Below are 14,968 nucleotides of genomic sequence, written 5' to 3' on the forward strand. Positions count from 1 at the left end.
GTTCTGACTAAATGTACCTGGATTCTGCAAGGGACTTATCGGATTGACCAGGGGCTTGCTGTGATCAGGCTAGAGTTGATGTGAGATACTTGAAGTCCTGTGTTGGTTTTCCTCAAGTACAGATGCTACGGGGTTTCGGCGGATTCCGTATCGGCCGATCCTACTTGTGGTCCGTTTCACGGGAGCAACACTCAAAGTAGGTTCGACAACACAGTTCCTACTTGTGGTCAGTTTCACGGGTGCAACACTCGAAGTAGGTTGGGTACCGCGGGTTCTACTTGTGGTCTGTTTCACGGGAGCTACCCTCAAAGTAGATTAGATACCGAAGGTCTACTTGTGGTCCGTTTTACACAGGAGCCACTCGAAGATCTACTTCGATCTACTTAGGTTAGGGTTTTAAGAGACTACCTTGACACTGAGTAACGAACCGATCTCTCTATTTCCCAACTCTCATTATTTCAAATGAACAATTCGTATATAAGATGCTAAACTATACATAACTCAGTTTAGGGAAGGTCAATGTTTTGAACGTGTTTATCCCAGTGTCACTCACCTCTGAGTCTGCTGACTCAGATTGCTTGTTCATGCATTGTTTGTACATGCATTTCGGCTTAGCTAGCTGGCTTTGCTTGCTTCGGTCAGTCGGTCATTCTTCCCGCTGATACTGCTAATTTCCGCTTCTGGCGCCGTCTACTAGTGCTGGGTTATTAGGTTGGATATTGTTTCATGTTTATTGCTAATTATTACTAGGTGTGCCAATGGGTTAGTAGGTTTGATCATTGCTTATTGCGACATGCTAATGAATATTGATTAGATCAGATTACTGAGTGTGAATATAGGTTAGTAAGTCTTGGCACTAGGTGCAAACAGGTATTTTGAATAACTAACTGTACAGCCAGATAATTTACGTTTATTTAAAATCCTACTCATGACGTTCTTTGAATTAAATATGTGTTTTGTATACCAAGGCGAATTTTTTGAAGCGGACAGATATTTCGACGGCACGCAAGCGTCAAAAAGTATATTCAAAGGGTAAAATGTTTGTAAGGCAAAGTTTATATCTTCACACGCTAGTAGATCGGACCAATCCAATTCCAAAATGAACTTATTTAGTTTTATGAAGTCAGTCTTACGGAAGAAACGAAGTTTATGAGATTTAAGTTAAGATATTGTTTTTGATTAAAACCTCAAGACTGTCCTGAGGGTTAGAAAGGGGCAAAATTCTGGAAAGAGTAATTTCATCAGGATCAGAAACGAAAGACCAGTCCAGCAGCCGTCCTAATGTAGTATCCAGTTAGTAAAAGCAAGTATTCGTACGCTGCTGTTCCCTTTCGCTTTACCACATCGTAAAAGAAAAACTGGTAGCGAAGGGGTTTACGATCGGTATTCACCCTGGGATCGACGGATCGTCTTTACCCACGGTGCGTAGGTTTCGGGGGGCGTGCACTTCTTGCGTTGCTCGATTCTATGCACGTCGGAACGGTGTGGGTTCTTCCTAGCTTCCTACATAACACCACTCTACTCTAATAATTATTTAAGTGCACTTCACTGTTCGTTAATGATCGGGCAAATATTTGAATTAAGACCTGTTGGAAACGGACGGACACGGGTTGTATTGAGGATCAGGAAAACTTTCACTTGATTAGGGTGGCTGAGATGTTGTACGCTCCCCTGGTCTTTACCCTCCCTGCCTTGATACCTCGATGTGAATCTATTTGGTATCCCTAGAGCAATGTACTCTACAGACTCAAATGACTTCGGAGTTTCCTGAAAACTCCATTACCATAAGCCCCAGACCCAGATAATACTCTTCTATTCCATTATAATATACATTATCTTTACTAAATCAAATCAAAATACACTTCATACGCCTTTGCGCCATATCAAAATAAAGAAAACTCAAAAAGAAACTGACGAAATCAAAATTAAAGAACAAAAGAAATAAAACTACAAATTCATCTTACTTTAATTTAGCCTATCTGTCATATGTACCAATTGTCACCGCATTCACCAATATATGTTACATTTATATATATATAGATAGATATATATTCAATTTTTACGCACTTACGCTCGTTTCCGGCGATGCAGGTTCGTTGGGCCCATCGAAGATGCAGATTTCTGTAAAAATGTTGCTTCTATCGTTGCAAGTGAAGGCTGGTGGCGGTTCATGTGAAGTTACATTTAAACTACATGAAAATAGAAATTACCCTAAATAACTATCTCTAGCAAAATCTTAAATCTAATTTTAATTGATCCAACGCTTTGATACTTCTCACATCCTAGTTCGTGATTGCTTTTCTCGGGGTCTTTTGCTGAATTCGGTTCGCTGCGGGGGGGGAGTGCGGAGTGGAAGAATAGGATCAGTGGATGTGCGAAATCACGTGGTTACGAGTTCATGCCACACCGGCACAAGGATGAGTGAGTCCCAAGCTTGGCTGCTGTGGTAACAGCTGCTTTAGACGACTCTGCTTACGGCTCTGTTACGTCATCAGTTGAGGTTAGGTTGCCACGTGTACTCGACCTCTTACACTCGATCTTTTTACGCTCCTTTTTTCCTCACTTCCTTTCTTTCCGACCGGTTGCCTTTGTTCTTGCCAGTGGCAACGTGCCACATTGATGAAAAGCGCGAACACGCTACGCGACGTGCGCGAGGCTAACCGACCGGTGGAGATCGCACTACAGGTTGCTTTCCCACTGTAATACAAATTGTCTCACTGATCTGTTCACTATCTATCCACTATATTTACCTTTCAGCAATCTTAGTATTCTCAACTGTTGCAAGAGATGTTCCCAATACTGATGTTAGAGATGTTGGAAATTTTATAAATTCCAAAGCTAGCACGTGGTTGCTACCTTCGTTCAATTTACGCAGGTCAGTTATTTCACGTCTGGTGCTCTCTCTATCGCAAATTCAAACGAACGGCCAATAAGCTAACTTCGTTGCTACGCAACCGAGAAAATCTCCAAAACTTCCAATGACGGGACAATTCCTGATCTCCGTTTGCATCTATCTCTCAGCGCTATCGCATAAGTATGCCAGAAAGAGAGCGTACCGTGTGCCAGAGCGGGACGATTATATTGCCAATTAAGATTATTCTTGGGTCAGTCTCATCAGAGAGTAGCAGCAATACGGCTCTCAACGACACGGGTCTTGCATATACAAGTAGCTGTACTTTTTGTTTCGGGTCAAAGTTTCGCAAAATAAGAATTTTAGCCAGTCATGATTTTAGCTTCTCAAACGCCTTTTAATCCCTAATGCCCTATGTGAATATCACGTCGTTTTTGAGCAGTCATCTTAATGGATCAGTTTTGTCAGCCAGTTCAAGCATGAATTTCCTGACACAAGTTACGAGACTCAAGAAACTTCACGTTTCTTTCTTAATCTTAGGAGGACTAAATTTTCTGGGTCTGCTTGAATACCCTGACCCAATTATATCTGTCCAAGAAAACGTAGCTTAGCTACTTTGTAGATGCATTTGGTATCGTTCAATTCGGCGTTGTTTTCTCTCAGAATGTCACATGTTCTTATTTAAGGACATTCGTCATGCGGCTAGTAGTTGTTTGAACTTTTTTTGAAATATCTCTGGCGCCGCGTTAAACCCAAATAAAAGACTTTTTTACGAAACAAACCGGAGTTATGAACGTTATTTTCATTCCGTTTTGTTTGTCCAACTCCAGTTGAAGGCATGTGTTTTTGAAATCCAACCTGCTTGGTATCTTGAAGCTTTGTCATAAGGGCATCAAAAGTGGACAGCAAATTGTTCTCTCTTAGAATGGCTCTGTTTGGCAGGTGCATGTCCAAGCATAATCTGATGTTTTTGATCAATGGCTCAATGATTTCATGCCTCTTGATTTTAAAATCTTTGTTGCGTTGTAAAAGCGATCAACCAGCTTGACAGTTGAGGTTATGTCAACACACAGAAAAAAAATTCAGAGGCAGATCCGCACTACCGTTTCAGCATTTGGTTCATTCCAAGGGCTGCCATCGATTTCGACTTATTGTATTGCGCTAGTCTTTCCTTCCTGATATATCTATCTTGGTTGCCACTGCCTTTTCAATTTTTTTTACATTTACGACCACCAATATTTTCGGCTGCCATGCTACTTTAGCCAGCCGAAAAGATTCTAGACAGCTCCCTTCTCTCTATCCCTAATGCTGCCTCGTTGATCATGGGCTGCCTATGGGCTGGGCTGGCGGCAAGGCGATGTGGCTAGATATGTGTATGCGTGGTTAATCATATGTAGTTCAGATAGTTAAACAAGATTAAATATAAACATCGTATTCGAAACAAATATACATTCAATTTTTAATTAGTGCACCGTAAAAAATCATTCCTTTACAAATAGACTATCTGCCCAAATATATGCGCCTGTGCGAAGGACTTAATTGTCGATGTGGCGGAAGAACATTCGCTGTTCTCGGGTGCGGGGCAGAATCTTAGGTCTCTTTCAGGTCCAAACGGAACTTATCACGGGGATACCTTTCCCTTCTTCTTATGCGGTTTATTTTTTTAGAGCGACACTCTTCTGGTTTTAAAGGAGTCATGGAGTACATGCATCTAATTGAAAGAGCCCCTTGGGCCGGTGTACGGAAGACGTGATAGGGTAAGGATCGGAGAATTTCGTATCACTCCAATTTTCTTAGGCTGGAGGTGCTTGAGGCTGGAGGGGAAAAATACATTGGGATGGGTCTTGCAAAATCCATAAAGAGCAACAAAACTATCTTTACAATTCCGCCATTCGGTACCGCTGGGCCACCAGTTAGACGGACCCCTCTACCCCTTCCGCGGTGATGCGTCCCTTATAAGCGCCGCGAACGCTCCGATCACCCTTTCAGGTCAGCCACGGCCGTCTCCTGTCTATTGATTGAGCATGAGCGCGTGCCACTTCCAACGAATCCTCCTTGGATAACCTGATCTCTCATGAGCTTGTATGAACCTCCAGATCTTACAAATTGCTGCCCAAACACTAAGTAATACGGGGATTCACCCGTGCCGGAGTGCATCGAGGTCCTCAAAGCACAGCAGATCGCGCTGTACGATCTTATGGCTGCGATGACGGACTTACTCACTCTTTTCAATGTATTGGCCTGCGGCGAATGGGCAGCAATGAAAACCTGCGCCACTTTATTCTGCGCTCACCTTTTTCCCCCTTCCACCTTGAATTTAGTTCCATTATTTAAGAACACCGTTTCCGGAGATCTGAACGTGTGGAACAAATCCTGGCTCATGTATTTACACCCGCAGAAAGATTTTTCACTGCCTTGAGGAATACAAACTTGTGGTAATGATTTAACGCGATGAATATTCCAATGTTACTATTCTTGGATCTCGGACGGCCCCAGAAAATCCATATAAATTCGCTGAAAGAATCTTTGTGTCTCTGTTGGCCTTGCCATCGCTGGTCTCGTCACCTGATTCGGTACGTTGCTCATCTTACAGACCTCGCAATTACCTACGTAATCTTTTACCTCATTAACGAATCCTGGCCAGTAGTACATTCATCGAATCCTCTCCAGCGTCCTCCATGGGCTGGGCCTCTTTTAATACTTTAGGAATCATCTCCTTTGGCACCCACAACTTCAAAACGAAATTCTCCGCTAGCTCTAGCTCACGAACTTGCTTCGACCGCCGGAAAACCTTTCCATCCATGACTTTTAAATCTTGTACCGTCTCTCCATCGGTTTCGACCGTATCCCTAAGGTTCTTGTACTCCTCCGTAATCCATTCCCACACCAGCAACCACCTCCTCATTTAACTCTCCTTCGTATGCCCTAGACAACGCATCTGGAACCACATGCAGTTTGCCCTTTCGATATTCAATATGAAACTTATAGGCCTGCAGCATCGCTGCCCACCGCCCCAGCCGAGACTTCAAATCTGGCTGTGCCATGAGTCATCCTAACGACGCATGATCCGGAATTACTGTAAACCTATGTCCCTCTACATAAGGACAGAACCGCTTGATACAAACCATCGCGGCCAGGCAATCCTTCTTAGTGACGGAGTAGTTTCTTTGGGCTTTGCTTAACTTCTTTGAGACAAAAGCGATTCGTGTCACCTGTCTCCTTCCGTCTTCTAAACCAGCACTTCACCAATTCCGTAACTGCTTCCATCGCAGTGGATATAGAACGGATTCCTAAAATCTTTTTTGAGCTTCCTGAAAGCCTCCAGACTCGCCAATGACAATACGACATTTGGGCCACTCGTTACATATTCCGTCCACAACAGACCACGACTTTCAGTTAAAGTCAGAATTTATTGGTGAACTGTGGCTTATAATCCTCAATAAAATAGATTGATCGAGACTTCAAGACCGCTTTAATGTATCAAAAGGATTGACTTGGTTGCGCATAGTTAATTTTGAAAAAATAATATAGATATGCTATGTTTATATTTTTAAAAAATGTCCCTACAGGAATGACTTTTATTTATAACAATATCAATTTATATAACACTAATTTTTTAATAATGGTATTCTGTTTCAGGCTGTGGAGGTTAATTCCGAGTTGCTTCAGAGCATGTTGTCATCATTATTAAATAATGTTTTGACGGAAGATTGCCGAAATCAGTGGTCTATTACTTATTTTACTTTATGAGGATTATTATAGGTAAGCCTAATTTGTATTTTATACCTTGCTGAGGGTATAAATATATAAAGTATATATAATAATTATAAAGTATATATGATCAGTACCTTATAACTCAGGAGGTGATGCTGATCATACATACACATATGATCAGCGTTACCTCCTTAGTCGATATAGCCATGTCCGTCTGTATGTTTTTACGCAAACCAGTTCAATTCAATATGATTCAATTTTGAAGCTTTTGACTGCAAACACACTTTCTTTATTTTGCACGCTGTATTTTAGTCCGCATAACCTAATACGGCCTCTATGTATCTAGTAATAATCCAGTAAAAGTAGCAACCGGAGTCATAGCCAAAACCTATTGAAGGCCGACGGGCCTGACGGCAGCAGCACGCTAGGGATATTTTAAGTACCGCGGTTATGGACTCTGAGTAACGAAACTTGTTCGGTTGTAGTTTGAGACTGTCTTTATTTTGGAGACTTTGTGATCTTTTATAATTACACATATATCTTAAACTATGTTTAGTAGGTAAATGTTAATTAAAGTTCATGTACAAGTGCTTGGTCAGCTATCTTGGACCATTTGTATTGGGTTACACCTAAATTCGTTGTTTGCGAACTTGCCTCTATCTGTCAGTCTTTGGAGCTGGTTAGTTAGGCATTAGGTGCCAACAAAGTATATAAGTCAGATCGGCTGGGATACGTAGACCATACCGTACAGGTGCCGAACGACTGTAACTGAACGATCGGAAATATTATAACTTTGGTATTTTTAGAGATAAAAACATTGAGCATGTTTTTATTCAAAATTATGCTAGTAATGTTATCACCAACCCGCTCAAAATTTCCTCTGTGGCAAGCCAACCCAATTTTAAACCTCCCGAGCTAATCAATAACCGTAATTAGAAACTCTGCTATGATAATAAAACTAGAAAACTGCCGCAAAAGGTTATTTAAAATCTCTTCACCGGGTTTACAAGAGTTGGCAACTACCCATAAAAAAAACAAAAATCAATGAGTATAATGATACTAAAACATGGATAAGACAAAACTAATTCATCGCCGTAAAAACCAATAAGCCTACCATGTCTCTCAATTTGTATCCAGAAATGCCATACATTAGAGATGCCATACATTAGAGACCAAAATATTACCCAAGCGAATACTACCCGCGAATCAAGAAGATCAACCAAATAGCAGTAGAAAATCTATAATACTGCACTTAAGGTCTAGCTATATGACCTCATTGCATAACATCAAAACTCCATCTGGTCTCTATCTATACAAAATAACGTAACCGTTATTAAAATAACGTTAAGGCATCTAGTCTTCACAGAATCATGAATTCCGGATCTCCCCTGCGCTTGGACTACTTCTCTACAACATCAATCCTTTATCCAATATGACTATACGACTCTAAGATGTGGGAAAATGCAAGTAAAAGCAACGTTTATCACACCCCCTTCAAACAATACCATTCAAAAGATCCCGCCAATATTAGACGAGGTATCAAGACATAAAGCGACCTACCAAAGAAAACTTATCATATATCCAAACAATGTCTCTCAGAACTTAACTCTAAGTTTCAGACAGCCCAGCAATAACTATTTTTGAGACACCTGATTCAAAAAACTATCGTTATATAAGTTAAAAATATTTTGTTAATGTTTTTTTTTAAAAGAGAAATTAATCTGTTTTTATATTTCGTTTATTTGAGTATCGGATTAGAACTGACAATTATGATTCCTATAATTAATAATTACACCTATGCATCGCTCCATCGCTGCCGCAATCTCGGTCGCGGTTGCTGCTGGTATCCCTCGATGTCATTGGTAGCTGATGTTGTTTCTGTAGCTTAAGTCCATGTTTTCGTTGCTAATTGGTTAATGCGAGTGCATTGTGTTGTTGGTGGTTGCATTTGCCATTAAGTTCAGTGAGCTTGCCAAATATTTGGATGTTTTCTTTTTTTTGGCTTTGGCCCACGATCGCAAGCAATCAATGCATACTCAGCGTACGTGTCTTTCGATCTATGTGACCCATATTGGTGCCACGGCATCATCTTGCATCCGGTGCACGGTGCACTCAGTGCGGTTGTGTAAGCTCTTTTGCAGTTGTTATTAAGAACTTATGCGCGTGTGGCTGGACTTAGCGTTTTATTAGCTAATTCAGTATTATTTGGTATTTGACATTTAAGGTGTTAACTCTTCCCCCATAAACGCGGGCGTCCTAGTTCGCAACGTAGAAGAGAACAGGGTTAGGTGGGGTTGGAACCGCCGGTGTTTTTGTCGTTTTCGGGCGGCTTCTTTTGGTCTGCACCTTTTAACTAGCATTGTGATCAGAGTCTTATGATCATTATGAGCAGAATAGTGGTTGACGTATAATTCACGGAAGCCTCGATTGTGTTCTCTTCTTTAATTTTTTCAAGATCTTAGTATTATTTATGTTTAACTCTTTGATTAATGGAAGAGAGAGGACTTCGTTAATTTTAGGTTTTACCGCTGACAATTGGAAAAGCCGAGGTTCGGGCTCTACCACAGTGACCTCTTCTGTTCTATAGGTGTTTTCTCCGATCCGTACTGTGGAGTTCCTGTGCTGGATGATCAAACTTAGGCAATTGTTGACTGTTGATTGCCTTGCATTCCGGTGGTCTTAAGTTTAATAGATCGCTCACGCAAGTGTCGTTGCTTAAGTCGAACAGTTTTTCCTTAACACAAATGGTTCTATCATTATGCGATTCACATGGTTTTGATATCGCAAATAGTTCCTTTTTACATTCATATTTTATGTCATATATTATATGGGCCTTTTTTACTGTACTGCTTTAACTAATAGAGTTCTACAGATTTCATTACTTATTATTGGGATACGTATGATATACAGAAGAACTATTTTTTGATACAAGTTTGACTTTTGAAAATTCTAGTAGAAAAAGAAAATAATTATTTCGTTTGAATTTTTAGTTATTTTTAAAATGGCATTCGTTACGTTACTTATTTGATTAATTTTCTCACATAACTGTTTATTTATTATAACTTGCTTATTATTATTTTCTAATTTTCCGTTTATTTTGTTTTTATACTCTTGCAGAGGGTATTATAATTTTGGTCAAAAGTGTAAAACGCAGTGAAGAACACATCTCCGACTCTATAAAGTATATATATTCTTGATCAGGATCACCTCCTGAGTCGATATGACCATGTCCGTCTGTCGGTTTCTACGCAAACTAGTATCTCAGTTTTGAAGCTATCGAGTACAAACTTTGCACACATCCTTTTTTTCCTTGCAAGTAGTATCGGAACGGCCGGGATCGGTCGACTATATCCTATAGCTGCCAAATAACTGATTGGTCGGAAATGCCATAACTTTGGTGTTTTTTAAGTTAGAGGGTTGGGACTTTCCCCACATTATATTTGACCAAAATATCTTATGTACAAAATTTCATAAGGATCGGCCGACTATATCCTATAGCTGTAATAGAACGATCGGAATTGGCATAACTTTGGTGTTTTTTAAGTTAGAAAGATGGGACTTGGTACAGATAACTCTTTGGGCAAAATAATTCAATATCCCAAATTTAACAAGTAAGGAAAGCTAACTTCGGGCGGAGCCGAAGTTTATATACCCTTGCAGTTGAAGCGCAGTCCGCTAGGTGGCGCCACGCATCTTATATTATTAGATACATAGCGGATCGTATATAGTTGGCCGATCCTTATGAAATTTGGCATATCGAATTATTTTGCCAAAAGAGGAATCCATTGAAACTCCCATCCTTCTAACTTCAAAAACAACGAAGTTATAGCGAGTTCTGATCAATCAGTTATATGGGATATATAGGATATAGTCGGCGGATCCTTATGAAATTCGATAAATCAGATTGTTTTTCCCAAAATCCATCTTTCTCCAACCTCTCCAATCTCCAACCAAATCCCATCTTTCTAAATTAAAAAACACCAAAGTTATACCAATTTCGATCGTTCTATGACAGCTATAGGATATTGTCGGCCGATCCTTATGAAATTTTGTACATAAGATATTTTGGTCAAATATAACATGTGTAGAAAGTCCCAACCCTCTAACTTAAAAAACACCAAAGTTATATAAGTTAAAACAAGAAAGGAAAGCTAACTTCGGGCGGAGCCGAAATTTTATATACCCTTGCAGTTGAGTCGCAGTCCGCTGGGTGGCGCCACGCATCTTATATTATTAGATATATAGCGGATCGTATATAGTTGGTCGATCCTTATGAAATTCGGCATATCGAATTATTTTGCCCAAAGAGGAATCCATTGAACCTCCCATCCTTCTAACTTGAAAAACAACGAAGTTATGGCATTTCCGATCAATCAGTTATATGGCAGCTATAGGATATAGTCGACTGATCCCGGCCGTTCCGACTTATATACTGCCTGTAAAGGAAAGAAGGGTGTGTGCAAAGTTCCAACTCGATAGCTTTAAAACTGAGAGACTAGTTTGCGTAGAAACAGACAGACGGACAGACGGACATGCTCATATCGACTCTGGAGGTGATCCTGATCAAGAATATATATACTTTATAGGGTCGGAGATGTCTCCTTTACTGCGTTGCACACTTTTGACCAAAATTATAATACCCTCTGCAAGGGTATAATGATGACACTTGGTACAAATACAATTTTGGGAAAAGTAATATAATCTGCCAAATTTTATAAGGTTCGGTTGACTATATCCTATAGCTGCCATATAACTGAACAATCGGAAAAGGTATAACCTTGTTATTTTTTTAACATGCTTAGGGCCGTTTCCAACATTATACACGTTTCGAAATTGGTAAATAATAGGAAAATAGGTCGTTTTCAAGACATTAATAGTAACAGATTACCAAGTGGCTATATAATTTCATTAATACATTTAGATAGTTCGAAGTAGTAACTACCAATCACAAGAAAACCGGTGTGCTCACTATGAACATTTTTCTTCATGGCATGTTAATTTTTAATAGGAAAATTTTAGATAAAAACAATCTTATACTTACATGTAAGTTAGTTAGTATATTTCTTACTCCTTCAACCAAGTTTGTTAAAAACTTCGTCCGTTCAGAATTACTAAAAAGAGACCGACGAACAGAAGTCATTTGAACCAAACAGGAAATGGAATAACTAGATAAACCATTTGGTAAAAGATGGTACAAATCAAAAAATAAGTTAAGCGTGTTTGGATCAAGGAATGCAGGACGCCAAGCCGTTGGAATCTACAAAATAAAAAAAAAAAATTGTAGAAATGTAGAAAAGACACAAGAATTTTATATCTTTGTAATTATATTAAATGCACCTTATACTATTACAACCTCAATGGTGTAAAATTATTGTTCAACAATTTGTAATGGAATGGAACCAATTTTCCTGGTTCTGATTTGTAGCACGCACTAGTGCTTTTCAAAATCAGCAACAACTAATTAAAAAAAAGTATTTCCCAGTGCTAAATAAAATAGAGTGGCCCAAGGGGTAAAGGGGAAGAACATGCTCGGATACATGATTGGAGAACAAAAGTGTAATCATTATGCAAACCATGTTGCATTAGCTTGTCGCTGTTGACTTGCCATATGGCCGTACTATTTTTATTCCCATACGGCTTAAGGTCGTATGCTTAACACCTTAGCACCCTCGGCCACACAAGCAATTATGAGAAATTCGCATAACTAGCTGGAGGTACTTCTAGCTCTCAGTAGTTTTATCCAATGGCCGAGTTTCTGGTTCTAAAGGATGAAAATAACGCGCGGGAAATACATTTTTTCAATTAAACCAACGTAAGCAGCTCTCTACCGCTCTCCAGCCGAAGCGCTCAGCAACAAAATCGACACAAACCTTTTCGTTCACCGCTACAGCACTAAGTCATAGTACAACAACCAGAATACGATCCCGGCTATACAAACTGGCTTGGATCGCCCAAAATAAAACATCAAAACATGTGAAGCGTGGTTTCACCAATTCAAATTATAGCAGCCAATGTAAACTTAAGCCTCCACCTATTTTAATCAGGGAGAACATTTTTAATGCACTTGTCAACAAAATTGAGGAGTTTGTTTCTAAAGAAACGTTGTTCTGCCTACAAAGGGAACATATCCGTCAGACGGGGCCAAATCTGAATATATTGTGAGAATATTGCGGATGGGCTAGAAGTTTGTAGCCCAATTCGACCAATACGGCCATGGCGAGGGCGGAAACGTGAGCTGGTGCGTTGTCATGAAGGAATCGACCTGTTTTCTTTGCCAGTTGGGGCTGTATTTTCTGCAATTCGGCGGCGAATTCGCCCAATAATTCGGCATAGTACAGCCATGTGACCGTTTTGCCCTGCTCCAGGCAGTCGATGTAGATCACACCTTGTCAAAACAAAAACGGTGGCCATCATCTTTCCGGCCGATGGGACAGAAGGCCTTCTTCAGACGTAGAAACTCCTTCGGATTACGCTTAAACAGAGCCAAACACTGCTCTGAAGTGGTCTCACGGTTGCGTTTATTGTCCGGAGTGAGTAAACGCGGCAACCATTTCGCGACCACGTTGAAACTCGTTCAACCAATTTTTGACGGTCGCCATCGACGAAGAGTCACCGTACCCAGGCTTCAAGCCGTCTTTGATTTCGCTGCCCGACAGGCAATTATCTAAGCAATGCTGAAAATCCACCTCTTTTCTTTCGGTCAGGATTCCACAAAATTTGGACTTTGGCCGGACCGACATGCTTATATTACTTCGGGAAGTGCTGCGGATCAAGAATATAAGATAATGTTAGGTAATACTGTGGCGGCGTGTTCACCCACAATATTCTCCACCCGCACGGGTCTTACTGGGGGTTATGGTTATAACGTTGCTGCCCGCAACGATCGGTCACTATGTTGAATACCTCTGCAACTGTAGAGTGATGCAGAGTGTGGATCAGGTCCAGGTGGTGGCCACGATCAATGGTGATGGTGCTGATAGCAGGGTCTTAGCTTCAGCTGTTACGACAAAGGTGTGGGATAGTGCGGCAACGGAGATGCCCGCAATATCCCCCGCCTGCACAGGTCTGGCAGGAGGTTACGCCGTGGCACGTGCTGCTCACGGACTTGTTAGCTCTGGTGTACCGACAGTCGCGTAGCGCTGCAGACCACCAATCCAGACCAGGTGGTGGCCAAGATCAGTGATGATGATGCCGCTGAACTTCTTCCAGTAAGCTGATAGCAGGGTCTTAGCTTCAGCTATACTGTCGCGGCGGTTGACAAAGATAAAACGACCCGTCTCAGATATGGTGTCTTTATTATTCGGTTGTCAGCCCAGAACTGACTAACTTAAGAAAAAAGCTTAATCAAAAACCTAATACGCACAGATCACGGCCACCGACCAGCGCCCGTCATAAGACTTCGTGTGCCGTCCGTCGTCCGCTCTAAGCTCAGATCACCGGTGCATTGTTAACTACTCTCCTTCTTTTTAAAAATAGACGTCCTCGGCCATATCCATGTTAGCAAGGAAGGATTCACCACTATCAAGGCTTTGCTTCGCCGCCTGTGAGTAAGCCTGATAAATCTTAATCTTTATCAATACGCAGAACGCGAGACAGTTTAACGCTGCTGCAGGTGGCATTTGGTTGTAAGCAATTGCGACTCCATTATATGCTGCAGGCTTTTTTCGTTTAGTGAAAAAAGGAACAGGCTTAAAAGGGAGTTGAGTCTGAGAGCATTTTGTTGTGGTGGCGAGCATGCACGGATGATCATAGAGTCTCTGCAAATGGTTAATCGCGGCCCTTATCTTTCGTTTATGTGCGATTTGAAAATATTATTATCTACGATACAAACTAAATATTAATTTTACAAAATTCAATAATTTCTTACTAGCTAGTATTAACCTTTGTGAAACCCTTTTTCAGAATTGCCTGTGGGATGTCAGTGTCACCTTTAAATTGTTTATAACATTTACCTTTGAAAGAGTGTGGGCAGTTTCGATATTTTCAATTTAAATTTATGATTTACCGCTTTCGGGGAAAAGAGACGGCATAAACGACATTTTTCGATTCCCTAACTCGTTGTTTTCTTGATTCTTTCATTGACAATTGTTTTATGAGCGAATTTCTGGGCCTGCACTTCGAAATCGATGCTAAGACACTAGCTATTCTAGTTTGAGCCTAACACAATTTGGTACGGTGAGCCTAGGAATACAATTTTTTTCTTTTTTAGGAGCCTTTTCGAATATTGTCCTTATGAACCACCCTCCCTTTAATTAGGACTGTTGTCCCAATATCGGCATCGACTCTATTCTCTGCATACAGAGGCGTAAGTTTATTCCCCAATCTCTTGTTGGTTTTTACCAAAACTTTCTCACCTACGTCAAAAACCCTATTCTGCCGAGCTGGATTGTTCCGACTTAACTG

General features: G+C 40.6%; 1 protein-coding gene across 8 annotated transcripts in view; it reads right to left on the reverse strand.

Annotated features, from left to right (window-relative positions):
• Positions 1-14,968, reverse strand: part of LOC6495015 (ran-binding protein 16) — a 454,675-nt gene that overhangs the window by 312,739 nt on the left and 126,968 nt on the right. For all 8 annotated transcript variants that reach the window (XM_032456116.2, XM_044717376.1, XM_032456117.2 and 5 more), the window contains exon 5: positions 11,607-11,822. In XM_032456116.2, coding sequence (XP_032312007.2) covers positions 11,607-11,822 — 216 coding nt within the window. The remainder of the gene's footprint in view (positions 1-11,606; positions 11,823-14,968) is intronic.

The sequence above is a fragment of the Drosophila ananassae genome, chromosome XR (genome assembly GCF_017639315.1).
Source record: "Drosophila ananassae strain 14024-0371.13 chromosome XR, ASM1763931v2, whole genome shotgun sequence".
Taxonomy (NCBI): domain Eukaryota; kingdom Metazoa; phylum Arthropoda; class Insecta; order Diptera; family Drosophilidae; genus Drosophila; species Drosophila ananassae.